The following is a 23,391-nucleotide window of genomic DNA, read 5'->3' on the forward strand; positions in this document are numbered from 1 at the left end:
ACGACCCTGGTGACCGCTTAGCCACAGAGAGAACGTCTCATTTCCTGAGCCAAGACCCTTTCGGTCTCATCTCTTTACTTGTGTGACTCTCCTCTTTCCTTTGGGATGGGCAGAGATGGGCAGAGTGGGCTGGTGCAGCTATTGGGGGCAAGGGGAAGAAGGGTGGAGTTGCATAGGCCAAGTGCTAAACCGGAGCTTCTGGAGGGCTGTCAAGTGAAACGCGGCCAGAGGCAAATGTCAGAGCCTATATAGAGGCAGGAATCTGGGACCAGAGAGACAGAGCAAGCACTAGCAAGTCAGGAGCAGTGGGGCGGGTGGGCGGGTGGGCAGGCTGGCTGGCTGGCGGGCAGGAGGGGGGCGTGGCAGGGGATAGCTAAGGGAGATTGCAGAGAACAGCTGCTGGTACTGGGTCTTACTTTAATGAACTGGCTGGGCATGGGGCATAAGTAAATTGGCCAGACCAAAACAACTAGGGGCGCAAAGGACTTACTCCCTCTCTTCTCCCTGACTGGCAAGGTAAGATCTTTCCGGGTTTTGCCTGGTGGGAAACTGTGGCATGTTCAGGGATTTTTCTGAAGATGTGGTAGGTGGGGGTGGTCATCTACGGCTGCCCATTTAACCCATCTTTCCCATTGCACCAATTATTAGAGTAACCACGGTCCTAGCATGAGTCCAGTATTTCAGATAAGGTGGATCATTATAGCACAGCAGAGAAGAGTTAGGGGGTCTCTGGAGTTGGGTGGGCCTGGGAATCCAAGTGACTGCAGGCAAATTATGAAGGCTCTCTGGACCTTAGTTTTCTCCTTTGTAAGATGAGAATTTTGAGGATGACTTGTCACTGAGGATGACCAAAATCTCTCAGTGTTGCTGTGTGTGGGGACCAAGTAAGACAGTGCATGTAAAGTGCCCAGTAGGGTGCTTGCCAGTCATCATATGCTCAAGAAATGTTGAGCATTTGGCACTTCTGTTGCTAGCATTCTCAATATTATTATGGAGGCATGCTGCACCAGATTGATGAGTTTTGTGACATTGTTCCAAATGAGCAAGTGTTCCATTGGGGGCATGAGCAGGCTGAGGGGACATGTCAACATTGTATAATGTGTGTGTTAGTTTCCAAGTTCTGTGCCAAGAAGCCCCATTGGAGGCTGCTTATGGAAGTAGGCCAGAGGGGTGAGGCTCTGGGCTTTCCCACTCACCCTTACCCAGTTGTCAGAGAAGCTTGAAGTTTGTACTTCCTATAGACTGAGCTTCAAGTGAACCATGATCTAGGACATCAGAGAGGTAACTGAATGTAGCCTTAGGGATGCCAAAGGATAGACAACCCCAAGGAGTAAGTGATAGTCAAAGACAAACAGTTTCTAGTATTTCAGTGATCTTATTCTAACCCCAACCCCAACTAATCTGAGCACACTGGTAAAATGGGAATAACACTACTATTGTAAGATTCCAATGCGTAATGCTTATGCATCCTGGTACACCGTAGACACTAAAGTGTACTGCCTTGAACACACTAGGTGAGCAGTAAGTGGTAGTAATAGTGGTGATTTTTGTTATTAAAAATCAAAATGTTAATAAATAGGATTTTCAGTTTGTGGAATGCTACTCTCATTGATCAGTTAAATGCCTTCCTTTTCCTGAGGAAGACATTTAGGGCCATTAGAGTAGTATAATGGGGATTAAAGCACTAGCAGGACTCAATGAGCACGAGGAACTGATAGTTATCCTGGGGCGAAGGGTGTTCTCATCCAGGCCCTTGGCTGGCTTGCTAGTGCTGTGATGGGAGACCGCATAGCTCAGGAACCGGCACTTCTCACAATTTTCCAGAAGGTGGTGCTGCTGTTTCATTTCAACCAGGACTTCCCAGGCTCTGGGCTGCTGACGTTGCCAGTGTTGATAGCTTTTATAAAACTGAGAGTGTGTGTTGTGTGACTGAGCCTGTTGGTTTGAAAAGGATAGGGGTGGAAAGGATAGTTGCTCCAGCTTCAAATTTGTTTAATGCCATACAGCTTCTTTAACCTGAGAGGCCCATCTCTGATGCCACAGAGCCATAAGAGATCTCCATCACGAATCATTTGTCTATTTCCCCATCTTCTTGATATTGTCTTTTTTGACTGCTAAACTTGTTTCCTGTTTACAGATTTTCTTGCCACTTGGGCTTCAGCAGAACCCCTGATATAATTGCTTCAGAGGTTCTCTACACACTGTCCTTTGACCATGGCAGATACATCAATACCCTTAAATTCACAGCAGTTCAGCAATGTGCTGAGGGAGGAAAATGGCAACACCCAAAATAGGGAGACGACCTTCTCTGGACCAACGCTAGAGAACAGAGCAGAGGGCCAAATTCTGCCTTCTAGTGTCCAGCCTATGGTCTCAACTTCAGCATCAGACCCTGGAGGGATGTCCACACAGCTGATGACATCCCCAGCCTTTGACACCATGGCCACGCCTCTAATGGGAACAGCAAACTCTGGAGTTGTGTCCTCACCGCTCCTGTCAGACTCTGGGGCACTGTCCCCATTGTTAATGCCAACTTCGGATTCAGAGGCGCTGTCCCCATTGTTAATGCCAACCTCAGACTCTGGGATGCTGTCCCCATTGCTAATGCCAGCCTCAGATTCTGGAACATTGTCTCCATTGCTTTCCACTTCAGAGTATGGATTAATGTCCCCAGGGCTGATGACGATTCCTGACTTTGGAACAATGTCCACAGCACTAACGGCAACACCGGATTCTGAAGACATATCACCATTGGCAATGTCAGCCTCATCCTCTGAAGCAATGGCCACACCATTGATGCTAGCCCCAGATTCTGGAGAGCTCTCCCCACTGCTAATGCCAGATATTAACCCCGGAGAGATGTCCACACAGCCAGGGCCAGCTTCAGGCTTTGAAGGAATGTCACCATTGCAAATTACAGATGAAGACACTGAAGCAATGTCCAAAGTGCTAATGACTGCCCTGGTCTCTGGAGAGATCTCTTCACTGCTCATGTCAGACACAGACTCAGAAGCGATCTCCTCACTGATAATGTCAGCCCTAACTTCTGAAGCGATGCCCACCCAATTAACGAGCACCCAAGATTCTGGGGACATGTCCACCCAGCTAATGTCAGGCCCAGACTCTGGAGTAGAGTCTTCACCACTAATGACAGCTCCAGGCTCCGGAGCCATATCCTCACCGCTCCTGTCAGTCCCCGAGGCTGGAGAAATGCCCACCTTGTCAAAGCCAGCACCAGATGCTGAGGCAGTGTCCCCACTGCTAATGATGGCTCTAACCTCTGGAGGGATGCCCACCCAACTGATGCCAGCCCAAAGCTCTGGAGCTATGTCCTCACAGTTAACACAAAATTTAGATTCTCAGATTGTGTCTACTCCACCAATGAGAGCAACAGCCTCTGGGGAGATGTCTGCATCGTCAGCAAGAGCCTCAGATTCTGGAGCAAGGTCGACACTGCAAATGAGAACCCCAGCCTCTGGCAATATGTCCACGCTGCTAAAGACAGTCCCGGACTCTGCAGCACTGTCCACCCCACTGATGACGGCCACAACCTCTGGAGCCATGTCCGCAGAGCCAGTGCCAACCGCAGCCTCTAGAGAAATGTCCACACACTTAACAATGACTCAAACTTCTGGAGCCACATCCACAGGCTTTATGAAAGCCCCAGCCAGTGGGGCAAAGTCAACACCACGAATGAGAGCTCCAGCCTCGGGGGCAATGTCCATCCCATCCAGCACAGCCCCCATCTCTGAAACAGTATCTATGCTACAAATGACCACCCCAGCCTCTGGGTCAGTGTCCACACTGCGAATAAGAGCGCCTGTCTCTGGAGCAACATCTAGGTCACAAAGGAGAGCCACAGCCTCGAGAGTGACAGCCGGACCACAAATGCGAGCTTCTGGAGCCATGTCCACCCCACAGATGACAGCCAAAGCCTCTGGATCCATGTCCTCACTATTAACGAGAGACACAGCCCCGGGAGTGATGTCCGTGCCACCGATGAAAGCTACGGCCTCAGGAGCATTGTCCAAGCCACTAACAACATCCAAAGCCTCAGAAGCAATGTTCATGCAGCAAATGACAACCGCAGCTTCTGGAGAGATCTCCACAATGCTAATGAGAGACATAGCTTCTGGAGCCATGTCCGTGCCACAGATGACAGACGCTGCGTCTGCCGGGATGTCCACACCACTAATGAGAGCCCCAGCCTCTGGAGACGTGTCCACACCACAAATGACAGCCGCAGCCTCTGGAAGCATGTCCATGCCCCTAATGAGAGCCCCAGGCCCTGGAGCCATGCCCACAGTGCTAATGAGATCCACAGTCTCTGGAAAGATGCCCAGTCAGCCAATAGGCACTCAAGACTTTGGGGGGATGTCCATGTCATTCAAAAGATTCATGACCTCTGGAGGGATGTCCACATTGCAGATGCGAGCCCCAGCCTCTGAAGTGATGTCCACACCAAAAATTAGAGCCCCGAGGTTTGGGGCAGTATCCACACCCCTGATAAGAGCCTCAAACCCTGGAGAGGTGTCCACACTTCTCACAAGAGCTTCGTCCTCCGGAGAGATGTCCTCAGCACTAACGAGACCCCCAATTTCTGGGGAGACAGCCACCACCCCTCTGAGAGCCCCAGCTTATGGAGCGATGTCTCCTCTGCAAAGAACAACCACAGCCTCTGGCATGATGTCCATGCCACAAATGAGGGCTCCAATCTCTGGGCCAATATCCACACCACTCATGAGATCCACAGCCTCTGGAGTGATGTCTACGCCTCAGATGACAGCCGTGGCCTCTGGAGGGGTGTCCATGCCATTGTTGAGGGCCCCAACCTCTGGAGCAACATCTGCACCGCAGATGCTCACAGCAGCATCTGCAGGGGTGTGCACACTATCCATGCGAGCCCCCAGCTTGGGAGTGATGTCCCCGCCATTATTAAGGGCTCCAGTCTCTGGAATTATGTGCACACCCCCAAGGAGACCCTCAGTCTCTGAAGATGTGTCCACAGAGTTCATGAGAGCTCCAACCTCTGGAAAGATGGCCACCGCACAAACCACAGCCATGGCCTCGGGAGGGATGTCCAAGCCATTCATGAGAGCCGTGGCCTCTGGAGTAACACCCATGCCACTGATGTCTGCCATGGCTTCTGGAGAGACATCCAAGCCACTAATGAAAAGCCTGTCATCTGGGGCAATGTCCACACTGCAAACAAGAGTTGTGAGTTCTGGATCTACATCCTTGCCACAAACGGCATACGCAGCCTCAGGAAAGATGTCCACACCGCCGATGAGAGTCTCGGCTTCTGGAGCCACATCCACACCACTTATGAGAGCCTCAGCTTCTGGAATGATGTCCATGCCACTTCTGAGACCCATATCCTCTGGGGGGATGTCCATGCCACTAATGAGGGCCACAGTCCCAGGAGCCATGTCCACATCCCAGATGGCAGCTGCAGCCCCTGGAATGATGTCCACCCTGGGAATCAAAGCCACAGACTCTGGGGAAACATCTGCCCCTCGCATCAATGTCACAGCCTCTGGATCAAAGTCCACACCACATGCGACGACCACCCCCCGCAAAACAGTAAAGCCACCACCAGATGAAGTCCCATCTTTTGGCATGCTGACCCCAGCACTCTGTTACCTCTTAGAAGAACAGGAAGCAGCCCGGGGTTCATGCCCTGTCGAAGAGGAGGTGGAGATTGATGAGGAGAAGCAAATGAAGGGATTTTTGAATGATTCAGAGAAAATGGCCTTTCTGGTGTCTCTTCATCTGGGGGCAGCAGAGAGGTGGTCCATCTTGCAGATGGAGGTAGGAAACCCCCTCACCAGTGAAGATAAATCTTTCCTGAGAAGATCCCAGGGCTTATATGACTCCCTGTCTGAAATTGACATCCTCAGTGCGGTTCTCTGCCATCCCAAGCAGGGCCAGAAGTCGGTCAGGCAGTATGCCACTGACTTCCTTCTGCTGGCCCGACATTTGTCTTGGTCCGATGCCATTCTGCGGACCAGGTTCCTGGAAGGACTCTCTGAAGCTGTTGCCACCAAAATGGGCCGGATCTTCCTGAAGGTGGCTGGCAGCCTAAAGGAGCTGATAGATAGGTCTCTCTATACCGAGTGCCAGCTGGCGGGAGAGAAGAATACCCGAGGCAGCTCCAGCCAGGTTCTGACATCACCCTGTAAGCGGAATAGCGAGGAGGCAATGGAGAATGAACTGAACCCCCAGCAGCAGACTGAGGAGGTAATGATGGGGAAATACACTCAAGGTTTCTGAATAGAAAATTGAAGACACCCTGCTCCTTTGTGTAGACTAAGGAAGAGGCTGGGGGAAGCACTAAGCTCCTAGACCATAAGCCCCAACCTAGAATTTTGTCAGTGGGCCTGGTTAGGCCCTTATTTTGGGCATATTAACCCAAACTCCATTAACTTTGTGGAGCCTTGCCCTACCCAAGATACTCAGGGCATGGGGGTGGTTAAAGAAGATTTATCTTCTGAGGGAACTGGTTGGGCTCAGTCCCAACTCGCTACTGCTAATTCCAGGTCCAGTTCTAAAAGAGGGGTCATGTTTTGGAGGCTGGGTCCCACCTACAGCCACATGTGTTGTAGACCCAGGTCACTAGGGAATTTGGCCAGTCTAGTCCTTGGTCACACTTTTTATACAAATAAGGTACATTGGCCAAGTTTCTTGATATGCTAAGTGATTGAGATTATCCAGGTAGAACCCCACTTGTCATAGTAAGCATGGCTCTTACATTTGCTGTTTTTGTTTTTTTTTCTCACTCCCAGCACCAGCATGTTCCCAAACGCTGTTATTACCTGAAAGAGCATGAAGACCCTCAAGAGGGTCTGCACGACCACCTTCGAAAGAGCACAGGCCATCAGAAGGCCCCCACTAACAAGTAATGCTACCTGGACTCTTCTCCTGTGATATCCAACTTGGCTGCTAACTTGAGGACTGGTTCCTAGACTCATTCCATGCAATTACATCGTTAAAACTTGTGGCCTTTCCCCCTTCAGCACCCCCTCCAGGTGCATCCCACCCTATCCCCCACTTGGTTGACTTGACCTTCTCTTTCACCCCACATGCCTTTGACCTGCCCCAGCAATCAGAACGTGGACTTAAGAATGTTCGTTGTATGAGGTTCTGAACTCCCATTACCAACAAGGACAGTACTAGTTCCTGGTCCAGGGAGAAGTCTAGGCAGGAGAAACTATGTCCTACCTCAAAAACACCTTAGAGTGTCTTGCCACATGTCATCAGGCAAACTTGAGGAAGCCCTGGTCCCATTTCACCTGGCAGGGGAGCCCATAAGGAGAGTGATGCCCACTCCAATACCATCCTTTTCATCCAGTATACTTGTCCCTATAATGCCCCAACTCATAGCACTTAAATTTGGTCTCCAAGGCCCTTGTCCTGTTTATAGTCTCCATCCTGAACCATTCGTTTTGACCCATGGTAACAATCTTAGTAATAGCTAATGTTTATTGTTTATGTACTATGTGACAGGTAGTGGGCTAAATTCTTGACAAGCATCATCTCACTACATTCTTACCATAACCCAACTTGTTCTTCTGTTGTCAACTTCTGAAGTCTTGATCTATTGTCAGTGGCCATTGTCTTGTCCCTCAGTGTGAAATTTCTAGCTCTGACCTTTGGGTGACCTCCTCAGTTGTTAATTGCCCTCACTCCCCTTGGCTATTGTGCTTTGTGGCCAGCACTCTTGATAAAGATCTTGGTCTTTAAACAGGCTTAGATAGAACATAATGTGAGCAGTGTTTGCCTTAATGTGGTGGGATTATGGGTGTTTTAATGTTCTTCTTTTTACTTCTCTCTACTTTCCAGATTCTCTACAGTAAGCATGTATTACATTTGTAATCGTTAAAGTAAATAAAGTTCATTTATGAAAAAAAGAATTAACTGTGGCTAACAGAATTTGATTTATTGAGTCCTTCATTCAGTCAATATTTATTATCTAACATGTGTCAGCCACTGTTTTGGGGACAGACAGATAAGAACATTGATCAAACGAAAACTTCATTCCAATGGAAGAGGGAGACAGACAATAAGTAAGAAAACACGTAAGTAAGATAGGTTGAAATCGTGGTGAAGGCTATAAAGACAGGAAATAAAGATAATGGGGAATTTGATACTAACAGCAAATTTATTTATTCAATAATAGTCCATGTAATTGGGTTACTCAAAGATCTTTTAAAAACAGTAGGAGTGACATGATTAGAAACACATTTTAGAAAACTAACTTGGACAGAGGAGCCTGGCAGGCTACAGTCCATGGGGTCGCAAAGAGGTGGACATGACCCAGTGCCTGAGCACAGCAGCAAGCACTGCAATAGTACAGGTGACTGACTCTTCAGATGACTCAGTCTAAGGTCAGGGCAGTGGGGATGAAAAGAGGCACAGAGACCAAATCATCTCTGAGGGTTTAAGTCTGCTGCTCCATTACCCTAAACATTGGCTCTGATTCCAGGAAGAGGAAAATGATTCTCAGAAAAAACAAAGATTAGCAGACAAATTGGCAGCCCCATGGTGATATAGAGAAGAATCTGGCTCTGTGGGCTGCCTGTGGATGCATCAGTCACCAGTGCTGTTGCCTCAGGCCTGGGGGTGGGGCAGGGGAGGAAGAGGGTTCAACTGGTTGGGAAACCAAAATTCTAAGTAGTGGGGCTCTGGGGACCCAGTTTTCCTCTCTTATCTGATCCTGTTGGCTCACACCCGGTCCAGTCCAGGCCAGAGTGAATTTTTGGATCTCCATGTTCAGCCAGAGTTGCTCTTAGCTCAGGGAAAGGGCTGTTGACTTTCCTGAAAAAGAAATTGATGATATAGAATCACAATTTGTGTCTGGAACCTATATAGGGGAAGGCACATGTCTTAAAAATGAAAACTAATTTTCTAATCACCATGATAATGCAGAACGATCGCAAGTCTCTGCTTCATTTCTCGCCCCAGTCATTCTTTTCCCCTTGGCTTTTGCCACTCCTGTCTCTTAAGCTAATGTCACTAGAGATAAATGGAATAAATGAAGCCTGATCATACCCTGTATAATCGTGAGGGATTTGATTTAGGTCATACCTCAATGGTCTAGTGGCTTCCCCTACTTTCTTCAATGTAAGTCTGAATTTGGCAATAAGAAGTTCATGATCTGAGCCACAGTCAGCTCCCGGTCTTGTTTTTGCTGACTGTATAGAGTTTCTCCATCTTTGGCTGCAAAGAATATAATCAATCTGATTTCAGTATAGACCATCTGGTGATGTCCATGTGTAGAGTCTTCTCTTGTGTTGTTGGAAGTGGGTGTTTGCTATGACCAGTGCGTTCTCTTGACAAAACTCTATTAGCCTTTGCCTGCTTCATTCTGTACTCCAAGGCCAAATTTGTCTGTTACTCCAGGTGTTTCTTGACTTCCCACTTTTGCATTCCAGTCCCTTATAATGAAAAGGACATCTTTTTTGGGTGTTAGTTCTAGAAGGTCTTGTAGGTCTTCATAGACCCATTCAACTTCAGCTTCTTCAGCATTATTGGTCCAGGCATAGTCTTGGATTACCATGATATTGAATGGTTTGCCTTGGAAACAAGCAGAGATCATTCTGTCATTTTTGAGATTGCATACAAGTACTGCATTTCTGACTCTTTTGTTGACTATGAGGGCTACTCCATTTCTTCTAAGGGATTCTTGCCCACAGTAGTAGATATAATGGTCATCTGAGTTAAATTCACCCATTCCAGTCCATTTTAGTTCGCTGATTCCTAAAATGTCTATGTTCACTCTTGCCATCTCCTCCTTGGCCACTTTCAATTTGCCTTGATTCATGGACCTAACATTCCAGGTTCCTATGCAGTATTGCTCTTTACAGCATTGGACTTTGCTTCTATCACCAGTCACATCCACAATTGGGTGTTGTTTTTGCTTTGGCTCTGTCTCTTCATTCTTTCTGGAGTTATTTCTCCACTGATCTCCAGTAACATATTGGGTACCTACCGACCTGGGGAGTTCATCTTTCAGTGTCCTATTTTTTGCTTTTTCATACTGTTCATGGGGTTCTCAAGGCAAGAATACTGATGTGGTTTGCCATTCCATTCTCCAGTGGGTCACATTTTGTCAGAACTCTCCACCATGACCCATCTGTCTTGGATGGCCCTACATGGCATGGCTCATAGTTTGATTGAGTTAGACAAGGCTGTGGTCCATTTGATCAGGTTGGTTAGTTTTCTGTGATTGTGGTTTTCAGTCTGTCTGCCCTCTGATGGAGAAGGCTAAGAGACTTATGGAAGCTTCCTGATGGGAGAGACTGACTGAGGGGGAAACTGGGTCTTGTTCCGATGGGCAGGGCCATGCTCATTAAATCTTTAATCCAATTTTCTGTTGATGGGTGGAGCTGTTTTCCCTCCCTGTTATTTACCTGGGGCCAAACTATGGTGGAGGTAATGAAGATAATGGTGACCTCCTTTAGAAGATCCCATACATGTACTGCTACACTCAGTGTTCCCACCAGCAGGCTGCCACCAACCCACACCTCTGCTGGAGACTCCTGGACACTCCTAGACAAGTCTGGGTCAGTCTCTCGTGGGGTCACTGCTCGTTTTCCCTGGGTCCTGGTGCACGCAAGGTTCTGTTTGTGTCCTCCAAGAATCTATTTCCCAGTCCTGTGTAAATTCTGGCAGCTCTCTGGTGGGATTAATGGTGACCTCCTCCAAGAGGGCTTATGTCATACCCAAGTCTGCTGTACTCAGAGCCCCTGTCCCTATTGCAGTTCACTGCTGACCCCTACCTCCACAGGAGATGCTCAAACACAGTTCTGTCTCAGTCTCTGTTGGGTCTCTGGGTCCTAGTGTGCACAAGGTTTGTTTGAGCCCTTTGAACATCTCTGGTGGGAAAGGGGTTTGATTCTAACCACGAATGCAAAAAAGCAAAATGGCTGTCTGAGGAGGCCTTACAAATAACTGTGAAAAGAAGAGAAGTGAAAAGCAAAGGAGAAAAGGAAAGATATACCCATTTGAATGCAGAGTTCCAAAGAATAGAAAGGGGAGATAAGAAAGCCTTCCTCAGTGATCAGTGCAAAGAAATAGAGGAAAGCAATAGAATGGGAAAGACTAGAGATCTCTTCAAGAAAATTAGAGATACCAAGGGAACATTTCATGCAAAGATGGACTCAATAAAGTACAGAAGCAGTATGGACCTAACAGAAGCAGAAGATATTAAGAAGAGGTGGCCAAAATACACAGAAGAATCATGCAAAAAAGATCTTCATGACCCCGATAATCACGATGGTATGATCACCAACCTAGAGCCAGACATCCTGGAATGCGAAGTCAAGTGGGCCTTAGGAAGCATCACTATGAACAAAGCTAGTGGAGGTGATGGAATTCCAGTTGAGCTATTTCAAACCCTAAAAGATGATGCTGTGAAAGTGCTGCACTCAATATGCCAGCAAATTTGGAAAACTCAGCAGTGGCCACAGGACTGGAAAAGGTCAGTTTTCATTCCAATCCCAAAGAAAGGCATGTCAAAGAATGCTCAAACTACCGCACAATTGCACTCATCTCACACGCTAGTAATGCTCAAAATTCTCCAAGTCAGGCTTTAATAGTACTTGAATCGTGAACTTCCAGATGTTCAAGCTGGTTTTGGAAAAGGCAGAAGAACCAGAGGTCAAATTGCCAACATCCGCTGGATCATCAAAAAAGCAGGAGTTTCAGAAAAATATCTACTTCTGCTTTATTGACTATGCCAAAGCCTTTGACTGTGTGGACCACAACAAACTGTGGAAAATTCTGAAAGAGATGGGAATACCAGACCAACTGACCTGCTTGTTGAGAAATCTGTATGCAGGTCAGGAGGCAACAGTTAGAACTGGACATGGAACAACAGACTGATTCCAAATCTCGAAAGGAGTACGTGAAGGCTGTGTATTGTCACCCTGCTTATTTAACCTCTATGCAGAGTACATCATGAGAAATGCTGGGATGGATGAAGCACAAGCTGGAATCAAGTTTGCAGGGAGAAATATCAATAACCCCAGATATGCAGATGACACCACCCTTTTGGCAGAAAACGAAGAAGAACTAAAGAGCCTCTTGAAGAAAGTGAAAGAGGAGGGTGAAAAAGTTGGCCTAAAACTCAACATTCAGAAAACTAAGATCATGGCATCTGGTCCCATCACTTCATGGCAAATAGATGGGGGAACAGTGACTTTATTTTTGGGGGCTCCAAAATCACTACAGATGGTGACTGGAGCCATGAAATTAAAAGACACTTACTCCTTGGAAGGAAAGTTATGAGCAACCTATCCAGCATATTAAAAAGCAGAGACATTACTTTGCCAACAAAGGTCTGTCTAGTGAAAGCTATGGTTTTTCCAGTAGTCATGTATGGATGTGAGAGTTGGACTATAAAGAAAGCTGAGCACCGCAGAATTGATGCTTTTGAACTGTGGTGTTGGAGAAGACTCTTGAGAGTCCCTTGGACTGCAAGGAGATCCAACCAATCCATCCTAAAGGAAATCAGTCCTAAATATTCACTGGAAGGACTGATGTTGAAGCTGAAACCCCAATACTTTGGCCACCTGATGCAAAGAACTGACTCATTAGAAAAGACCCTGATGCTGAGAAAGAATGAAGGCAGGAGGAGAAGGGGACGATAGAGGATGAAGTGATTGGATGGCACCACCGACTCAGTTGACTTGAGTTTGAGTAAACTCCGGGAGTTGGTGATGGACAGAGAGGCCTGGCGTGCTGCAGTCCATGGGGTCAGAAAGGGTCGGACATGACTGAGCAACTGAACTGAGCTGAACTGAACTGATCATAACCTGCCAGAGCCCAGTCCCTGTTCCTCTCCCCACCTCAAAGTTATAAGCAGAAATGTTTCAAGAGTCACTCACCATCTACGTGGAGCTGGGCTATCATATGCCCAAGTATTTAAGACAATTTTGTCTGCTGTAAGATGGCCGTTCAAGTTTCTCCAGGCCCCGCTGGCCCATGGGTAAACATAAGGTCCCACAAGCAGTAAAAGGGCTTCCCAGGTGGCAGTGGTAAAGAATCTGCCTGCCAATGCAGGAGACTTGGGTTTGATCCCTGAGTTGGAAGATCCCCTGGAGGAGGGCATGGCAACTCACTCCAGTATTCTTGCCTGGAGAATCCCATGGACAGAGGAGTCTGGTGGACTGCAGTTCATGGGGTTGCAAAGAGTCAGACATGACTGAGCCACTGAGCGCAAGCAGTAAAAACTCACTGTCACTGATGCCTGTGCCCACCTGTGTGTTACAGAACCTCAATCCTTTGAAGGTTTCCTCCTCTTATTTGTGGAAGAGCCTGGCAGTTTTCCCATAATCTGATAGCCCTCTCCTGTTCTTCCATTCCTACCCTACCTCGTCGACATCTGCTGCCCACATGGTCATGCCAGAGCAGCCACTCTGCCCCACCCCACCTGCTGGAGGGAGCCTCTGGCTAACGAGAATGTGGAGGCTCCTGTAGGGTTGGGGCGTGGCTCATCATAAGGCAAGTCCACAGATCTCTTCAAAACCATTATCTTCCAGGTGAATAGATCCTAGGGACTGTCTCCAAACTCCCAGTTCTGGGGCCCAAGTGGAGAGCAAATGTCAGCTTGGCCTGGTCCTCTACCCTTCTGCCATCCTCTCCCCCACCACCTGGTCTCTGTCTCTGCCCCTCAGGGACCAACAGTATATAGAACCTTCTCTTGAAGATCATTTGTTCCATGAAAGTAAAGGGTTGGGCTGACACTGAGTGGCTATGCCTCAGATAGTTTCTAAATATTTCTTATCCCACTTTGAGATTGCCTGAGTTCCCACGACACTGGACTAGTTTCTTCAGATCAGATATAGGTTGCCTTTCCCTCACTCTTTCCATTCTCAACCTTACTCTCCAACCAGAATATTACAGGTAAGATAACTGGCCCTACCTCAGAGCTATAGAGAAATTTTTTTCTTCTGGACATATGTTTCCTTCCTTTACACCTGGTCTGAAAGCTCTGCAAATTTCAAACAGATGGAAGGGAGAAGCAATCAGTTCAATCCTTTGTGATTTAATGGGGGATGTATAGGAAAATAGACATTGTATTGTAGGAGGTTGAAATGACCATTGGAGGGGGAGACTTGACTTTGAGTACCTCTGTCTCTCCCTCTAGCAAACCAGGTAGCTCTAGACAGGCCTCATTACCTCTCAGAGCTTTTGTTTCTTCTTCTCCAAAATGGGTTTAATTATCACCATCCTACTAACCTCACAGCATTGTGGGACAAATGTTGTGAAAGTGTTTGGAAAAATCAAATGCAAGATGTAAAAATATAAGATCTTTTTATTACCCTTACACCTAAGCTCAGCCCTGAGGAAGTTGGGGAGTGGGTAGGATAGGGCTAGTTGGGACATAATCAGCATCTAGTCTCTTCAGAGCTGCTGTCTAAACTGTGGGGAAATATCTAAAAGTAAATCCTTGGCTGAAGACTGGCATAAGACACACTTTAATATTGCCATCTGTGGAGCATTTATCAGGGGTCCAAATTCTGGACTAACCGCTTTATCTGTATTATCCTATGTCATCTTCAACCATGTGAGGAGGGTGCTCTCATTAGTCCTATTTTATTTTATTCTTTTACCAAGAATCTCTGGCACAAAGAGGTTGAGTAAGTGGCCCCAGGCTAAAAAGGAGCAAAGCTGGGATTTGAACACATGGAGTCTGACCACAGAGCCCCACATGCGACTACTCCACTATATAGGCATGGCTTCATTATTTAGAGCCAGATGGTCACTGTGAAGGCTTACTCTGTCACCCGGGACAATTTTGCCACCCAACAGCAGCCAACATTTGAAGCTCATACAGTCTGAGGCCTGAGCAAAAGTGGCCCTTCTTTCTCCCTTCCCCATCTTAGATCCAGATGTGAATCCTCCTGGGGTATTTGAGAAAAGTCTTTCATATTCAAGGAAATGAATCAATCATTGAGGGATGGTACTGAACTCAGGAGGTTCTGCCCAGGGGCTAGCTGCAGCCCCAAAGTAGAACAACCTCTGTTCTGGGCTCTGGTCACAGAAGGAAGGTAAGATTCTCCCCTGGGCATCATCCCATAGAGGAAAAAAAATGCATCTTGGACCCCAGCATATATGGAAGGGTATAGAACTCTGAAAGTGGAAGGAATTTTTGTGGTTATAGCAGGGGCTGTTTTTTCTTTCTCAGCACTTATTTTCCCCTCTTTGTCACTCCTCTCTCAAGAAAGAGGGGTAGGGGAAAATGGATAAGGAAGGAAGATGATCAATCATTTGGATACTCTATGTCCTTATCTTCCAATGTCATCCTCTTTTGCCCTCTTCCATTACACCTTGGAAAGTGATCCTATTAATAGTTCTAACATTGGGATGAGTGTACACATTAAAAGGCATCATTTAGTCCACCTCTCAACCCTCTTCCTTAATGAGTGAAAGAGGTCAGTTGTATGGTAATGGATGGTAACTAGACCTTGGGTGGTAATCTCTTCGTAGTGCATACAGATGTTGATTTATAATGTTATACAACTGAAACCTGTAACATACACCTGAAACTTATATAATGTTATATACCATTTTAATCTCAATTTTTAAAAGGATATATATGAATCAGAGGATATTTAAAGTAATCTAGAGGCATTGTTGATAAAAAAGTATTCACATTAAAAAAAGGCACCAGATACTTCTGGTTTAAGTAGCTTAATAGAGATAATTTGAGTGGCTTCTCCCATTGTAAACTCAAAGAAATGCTGAATAAAGTGTGGGGGCGGGAACTCACAGCTGGGCCTGAAATAAAGAAAGGGAAATCTCTAGGAGCAAATAGCAAGGAGGGATCTTAATGGCAGACCCCTTAACTTTTGAGCCCTCCAGGGGGATGTGATGGACCTAGAAGAGATATAGACTAGCTGACAATAGAATATTTACACAGCACTTGAGGAGCTAAACTGTGGACTTCTTCTAATTATATACACTGCTCAACTATCATTCAAGAGTCAGTATGAAATGTAGACATTTTCCAACAAAGACTGAGTCAATTCACCATTCATATGAAAAGTGCTGCCCTTAAAGCTAGGCTGGTCTTGGGAAAGCTGGCAAGATTTAAAAAGAAAACAACTCCTACCCTTTGACAACTTTTGCTGAGAATTTTACTGGTCTAAGCATTGATGTATAACTGGGTGCTGGACAGACTAACCATGGTTTTCCTACAATATCCTCTAATATCTTTTAAAAAATTATGTATTTTTTGGTATGAGCTTTATTGAGCTATAATTCACATACCATATAATTCACCGATTTAAAGTGTACAATTCAATTTTTTTCAGTATATACACACACACACAGTTATGCAACCATAACCACAATCTAATTTTATTTTTTACCACAATCTAGTTTAAGAACATTCTCATCACCTCAAAAAGAAACTCTGTATCCATTAAGCAGTTACTCCTCATTCTCCCTGTCCCCCAGGTCCTGGAAACCACTAATCTACTTTCTGTCTACAATTTTACCTATTACATGTGCCGTTTTGCGTCTGGCTTCTTTCACTTAGAATAATGTTTTCAAGGTTCATCCATGTTGTCACATGTGTCAGTACTTATTTCTTTTTCTAGCTGAATAATATTCCATTATATGGATACACATTTTGCTTATACGTTCTTCAGTTGGTGGACAATTTGTTTCCACCTTTTGGCTATTATGAATACTGCTGCTATGCTTGTACAAGTTTTGTGGGAATATACATTTTTATTTCTGTTGGGTACATACATAGGATTAAAATTACTGGAGCATATAATTCTACATTTAAACATGTGAGGAAAGCCAAACTATTTTCCAAAGTGGCTGCACCATTTTACATCCCCATTAGCAGTATATGAGGAATCCAAGTTCTCCACATCCTCAATCAACATTTGTTATTATCTATTTTGATTATGGCCATTCTAGTAGGTATCTCATTGTGGTTTTGAATTGCACTTCCCTGATGGCTAAAGATATTGAGTTTCCCTCTTACATATTTTTATTACAAACTCAACTATCTTACAACATATTACTGTAAGTATTGTTAGAGATTTCACTTTTCAAGAGTATTCTGGGAGAAGCTATTGCTCCCCTTGCTCTCCAGTCCATCCTAACTATGCTATTCCCCTAAACCTTTTCAGGATTTGCGGCGGGGGGGGGGGGGGGGGGAGGGTGGGGGTTGGGGGGGGGAGGTGGGGGGGGTGGGATTAAAAAGGCAAATTCTCATGGTCCTTCCCAGATCCATAATAGCTTTCTTTCAACTGCTGCCTTCCATAACAAAGATTATTTCAGAACAAAGATGAATATGGGCTTGTATTTTGGAGTTTTCTGGAGGCCCAGAAGCCATGACTCAAAAGAAAATTCCTAGAGAAATATGGCCTCTTTCCTGTGAATTCTTCCTCCTTCAATCCCAAACTAAAATAACCCAAACTTCATCATTGTGGTCATTCACTGGGCTAAGACTCTCTTATTCTGATACCACTCAGAGTTTCTCCATAACCCAATCATCAAAGTTACTATCCTCTACCCTGATAAAAAAAGGAGAGAGGGAGAGCGAGAGAAAGAGACAGAGAATAAAACAAAATGAAAATCTGAATTTCAATTCCAGCTATGCCAGTCAGTGACAAGTTGTGTGACCCTGGGTAAGTCACTTGGTCATTCTGGGCCTCAGTAACCTCATCTTTGTGATTGTTCAATTCTCATTAGGGAACCAGACAAGATGATAACTCCCTTCCTGTTTGGATGTGCCCTGGAAGTAGGAAAGTGTCTCAGTGGCCTGGGGAGAGGATTACTAGGGCAGAAGCCCAATCTGAGCCATTGCTAGAGGGCAGCATTGTATCAGCAATTATTCTAATGACACTGGCTGAGGTGTGGTCGCCTCAGAATTCTTTAATCCAAAAATGTAGTCTTTTACTTTCCCAGAAATGGCATTCTTAAAAAAGGAAGCAAATTTCTGGAAATCCGCAGAGAGAGAAGAATATTAGAGAAGAAAGTCTTGCTTTCTGCAAGTTTTATTGTTAAAACAAAACAAAACAAGATTGAAAAGAAAGATTGTGCATTTTAACTTTAAATTAAACCTGTTTACTTTTGGTCTTATTTGGATACAATCGCACAAATACGTTTTCCTCTTTGAAGACTCCACCAGCACTACAAGGAAAGTATTCAAATTTATTTGAAACTTCTTCCAGTGGTTTGATTCATGGATTCAGTGACAAAATTTCTTAGTAGGACATCTTACTATGGCATCTCTTCCTTCCTTGGCTGATATTTATGACAACCCCCAAATGGAATACTTAGGAAATGGATTTGTTACAAAGAATCATCCACAATTTCTCCACTAAATCTTTTGATGACTTGCTACATTTTACAATGGCTAAGTTTCTGAATGTCTAGGTGACATTCCCAAATCACCTGTCTGAGGGAAAAAACTATATGGCTGCAATAACTGTTCAAACCATGTATTTCTAGCTGTCTATCCTTCAGTTAGTGTAGCTTCCTCAGTTCTCCTTTGAGTTATGTGAAGTGAAAGTCACTTAGTTGTGTCCGACTCTTTGCGACCCCATGGACTATAGAGTCCATGGAATTCTCCAGGCCAGAATACTGGAGTGGGTAGCCTTTTCCTTCCCAGGGGATCTTCCCAACTCAGGGATCCTGCACTGCAAGTGGATTCTTTACCAGCTGAGCCACAAGGGAAGCCCCCATGAGGTCATGTTCCTCCCCTAACCTCAATATGCACACACATTTTGTCTAGGAGCATCAGGGATTGTCTCATGTGTGACATGCCCATAAACATAGCTCTCATCATTCATTAAGGGAAAGAAGAAAATGGACACATTGCAAATCTATAGCAGTGGTGGTAGATACATCTCCATTTACATGGTTACTCCAATTATTTGATAGTAACTGCTTAGAGCATTGTTGAGAAAGATTCTTTTTTTTTTAAATACCACCTTTTTTATTGACATGATTCAAAATTGTCAGAGTCATTTGGCTTATACATAATTTTATCAGTTGGTTCTATGCTTGAGGTGCTGCATTAGTTTCTTTTTTAAGTTATTTATTTTTAATTGGAATATAATTGCTTTACAATATTGTGTTGGTTTCTGCCATATATCAACATGAATCAGCCATAGGTATATGTATGTCCTCTCCCTTTTGACCCTCCTTCCCACCTACATTTGGAATCCATAAGAGGGCAAATGATCAACTCATTAGTAACGTCTGCTAAGAGAAAGGGGTGAGGGCATATAAATCGAGAAAATCTCCATCCTTAAGGTAATTCAAGCAAATGACTCCACTTTATTCTTAATAATGAGGAAAACAATATTTTTAATAGCAAAGTATTATATTATTGGGCTTCTCTGGTGGCTCAGATGGTACAGAATCTGCCTGCAATGCAGGAGACCCAGGTTTGATCCCTGGGTCATGAAGATCCCCTGAAGAAGGGAATGGTTACCCACTGCAGTATTCTTGATTGGAAAATCCCACGGACAGAGCATATTATTAAAAGGTAACTGGGATATCTCAAAAAACATCCAGGCTATGGCTTGTCCTGGTTGGGAGGGTATAACTGATCCTCAAGAAGCCTTAAAATCAGGGACTTGAATGTCACTAGTATTCTTGGTTTTTCTCTTTGCTTTTCATGTCTGCGTCTCTCTGCATATTGACTTGCTTCTTTCTTCTCTATAGGCTATCTTTCTCCACATAGTGGGTGATCTAGGCCTCTAGAGTTATTCTGTTCAGTATGGCAGCTACCCATCACATGTGGCTATTGAGAACTCAAAGTGTTCAGTTCAGCTTGGTTCAGTCACTCAGTCATGTCTGGTTCCTTGTGACCCCATGAACCGCAGCACGCCAGGACTCCCTGTCCATCACCAACTCCCGGAATCTACCCAAGCCCATGTCTGTTGAGTCGGTGATGCCATCCAACCATCCCATCCTCTGTCGTCCCCTTCTCCTCCTGCCCTCAATCTTTCCCAGCATCAGGGTCCTTTCAAATGTGTCAGCTCTTCGCATCAGGTGGCCAAAGTATTGGAGTTTCAGCTTCAACATCAGTTCTTCCAATGAACACCCAGGACTGATCTTCTCTAGGATGAACTGGTTGGATCTCCTTGCAGTCCAAGGGACTCTCAAGAGTCTTCTCCAACACCACATTTCAAAAGCATCAATTCTTCAGCACTCAGCTTTCTTTATAGTGTGCCTAGTCTAAATTGAGATGTGCTGGTTTATAAGTGTAAAACACACACTGGATTTTGAACACAGAGTACTAGGGGAAAAAAGAATGTAAAATATCTTATTAATTTAAAAAACATAGATTTCATGTTTAAATGATAACATACTGAATTTATTGTGTTCAATAAAATATGTTATTAAAATTAATTCCACCTGTTTCCTCTCAATGTGGCAATTAGAACATTGAAAATTATATACTTGGCTCACACCATATTTTTATTGGACAGCTCTGCTTTACAGCATTACAACTTATATAGCTACTCGGGGAGTGATTGAATTCTTTGAACAAAGCACAAAAAATGAGATAAAGGGTACTTACTGGTGTGGACCAGAGGTCCACCCCTAGAGCATTCCTATGTGGACTGAGGGGGAGTCACGTGAGAACACAGCAGCTCCAGATGGGACACAGATTTGGGGTATCCTGAGAGACAATTCTCAGAAGCACAGAGGGGGCTACTGGATTAAGGAAGGAGTAGGTATCTTCCAATCTGGGATCATCTTAAACACCTTTTTAATAAAAACCATCTAGTTCTCACAGTCAATTGTGTAGCAAATTATATTGCTTCTACCTCCATCCACTTTTCTCCCTCCTTAAGGTATCCTTCTCTTAGTTCAGTCACTATCATTTCAGCTGGGGTGAAGCTGTCACTGGCAAATGACCTTTAAATAAGCATCATATACAACCAAAAGCATGTTTCCTCCCTCAAGTTAAGCATTTGGGAAGATACATACTTATTTCCAAGCAAAAAGGTTTCAATTACATCCAGCTTCTGCTCATCATGCATGTGACCAGGCCCAAGTCACTGGGCTTCTCTGGGACTCAGTGTGTACATCACTGAATGTTGTTCTGTCACTCCGTTGTGTCCAACTCTTTGCGACCCCATGGACTGCAGCATGCCAGGCTTGCCTGTCCTTCACCATCTCCTGGAGCTTGCTCAAACTCATGTCCATTGAGTCAGTGATGCCATCCAACCATTCCATCCTCTGTCATCCTCTTCTCCTCCTGCCCTGAACCTTTCCCAGAATCAGGGTCTTTTCTAATGAGTTGGCTCTTCACATCAGGTGGCCAAAGTATTGGAGTTTCAGCTTCAGCATCAGTCCTTCCAATGAATATTCAGGGTTGATTTCCTTTAGGATTGACAGGTTTGATCTCCTTGCTGTCCAAGGGAATGTGGACTGGTATGAACCCTATTTTCCATGATATGTGATATACTTTTGTATATGTGGTTCATATTCAGAAATTCTAAAATGATGGCTTTTGAACCATCCTCTCCTTCTGAATGATCCTTTCCCAATATTTCCATATTATAATCAACCACTCTGAATCTACTCTTTTTTCTTACTTTTTAAGAAAATGATTTATTCTTTGTTTTCACATGTACTCCAACATTTGTGGGGGGAGGCACGAATGACAGTTTAGTTTATTCAATCAGATAGATATTTTAAAAACAAGCAATTCAATGCTAACTGGCTAATTGCAATATAATTAACTGATGATTTTAAACTCTAAAATCAATTATTTGATCTGTCACCAATTTCTTCTCTCCTCAGAGGTAGTGATACACTTTGGTGATACTCAGGAAAAAACAACAACATTGTGAGACTCCTTTAATATGCAAAGTATGATTTTAGGGGTTGGACTAAACTGCAAAAAACAGTGGGGCAGGACCTCCTTTAGAACTGCCTTTGTTGCAGAGAGATTTGATTTTGGAAATGGCCAGAAATCACTGAAGGTCAAGTCTAGTAAGATGTATGTTTAAGCTGGGTAATACTAAGTCTGTTTAAAAAAGATGCATGTATGTAAAGCAATGATAGTAGTTTTATTATATCCCCAAGTGAGGATCCAGCAGTGTTTATTGCAATAGCATCCATCGTTAGGCTAAGTGGGTAGTCTCCAGCACTGACTGATCCCATGTACCATGTTCATTGGCATGTGGAGGCATTCAATTGTTGCTTTCGGATGTACATTAAAAAACAGTCTGACTACTGGGAGGTCCAAACTCTAAAATAACACTTTATATTTTAAAAAACCTTTTCTTATAAAAGTTGCTTCTCTTGAATGTAGCTAAAAACCTTATAGATGGGGTAGGTATTATTCCCAACTTAGAGGTGTGGAAACTGAAACCCAGAGATGCCAAACGACCTAGTTTTGCTGACAAAACTGACCAAGGGCAGAGTTTGGCTGTGATTAGACCATTTGGCTCTTATCCTCATCTTCTTTTCTGTCTTCTTGCCATCTCCATTTCTATACGTGTACATTGTGATAATGGTAATAATTATAATGATAAAATTGAGGCACACAGAAGTGAAGTGATTTGTCCAAAGTCACAAGTGGTAGTGTTAAAGTTTAGATTTGGATGCAGTAAATTCCCTGGTGACTCAGATGGTAAGGAATGTGCCTGCAATGCAGGAGACCCAGGTTTGATCCCTGGATTGGGAAGATCCCATGGAGAAGGGAATGGCAACCCACTCCAGTCTTCTTACCTGGAGAATTCCCATGGAGAGAGGAGACTGGCTTGCTACAGTCCATGGGGTTGCAAACTGTTGGACATAACTGAGAGACTTTCACTTTGAACCACTATTTCAGTCTGCTTACTCTTTAGTCTTTTCCCTAAGCAGGTCTTCCCACTTCTTTCACAGTCAAATCTTCCTAACCCCTGCCTGTCTACTAGCTGTTTTCAATGTAGAGCAAGACTGAGAACCACTGATGTAAATAAATTTGTGTATCACTATTTTAACTCTGAAAATCTTACTTGACTGAGAACAATCTCTTTTTACCTAATTCTACCAGTTTGTTTCTCAGCAGGACAAGGAAAAGTAAAAAGAAATGAATCTCAAGGATCCCTGGGCCATGAGGCTAGATGAGAAGAGCTTAACACAATTTCCCAAGCAGCTGGAATAAAAGGTTAAACCATGGGCAGCACCTTGCCTCTAGGCTCTGTTTTGGCAGATCCACTGTACTCTGAATGGATGGATCAAACCAGTCAGCCCTGAAGGAAATCAACCCTGATTTGGAAGGACTGATGCTGAAGCTGAAGCTCCAATACTTCTGCTACTTGATGCGAAGAGCTAACTTGTTGGAAAAGACCCTGGTGCTGGGAAAGACTTAGGGCAGGAGGAGAAGGGGGGGCGACAGAGGATGAG

General features: G+C 44.6%; 1 protein-coding gene across 1 annotated transcript; it reads left to right on the top strand.

The window, feature by feature from the left end:
* Positions 1-2,197: 2,197 nt before the first annotated feature.
* RTL9 (retrotransposon Gag like 9) lies at positions 2,198-7,732 on the top strand. Its single transcript, XM_061136659.1, has 2 exons — positions 2,198-6,240; positions 6,786-7,732. Exons 1-2 carry the CDS (start codon positions 2,215-2,217, stop codon positions 6,900-6,902), a joined length of 4,143 nt encoding a protein of 1,380 aa, XP_060992642.1. The 5' UTR covers positions 2,198-2,214; the 3' UTR covers positions 6,903-7,732.
* The last annotated feature ends 15,659 nt before the right edge of the window (positions 7,733-23,391 follow it).

The sequence above is a fragment of the Dama dama genome, chromosome X, assembly GCF_033118175.1.
Source record: "Dama dama isolate Ldn47 chromosome X, ASM3311817v1, whole genome shotgun sequence".
Taxonomy (NCBI): Eukaryota; Metazoa; Chordata; class Mammalia; order Artiodactyla; family Cervidae; genus Dama; species Dama dama.

Bases quoted from the DNA above. Each gene is read 5' to 3' on its own strand.
- RTL9 (XM_061136659.1), top strand. From the start codon at position 2,215: ATGGCAGATACATCAATACCCTTAAATTCACAGCAGTTCAGCAATGTG. The intron at 6,241-6,785 runs GTAATGATGGGG...TCTCACTCCCAG, and splicing joins CCCAGCAGCAGACTGAGGAG to CACCAGCATGTTCCCAAACG.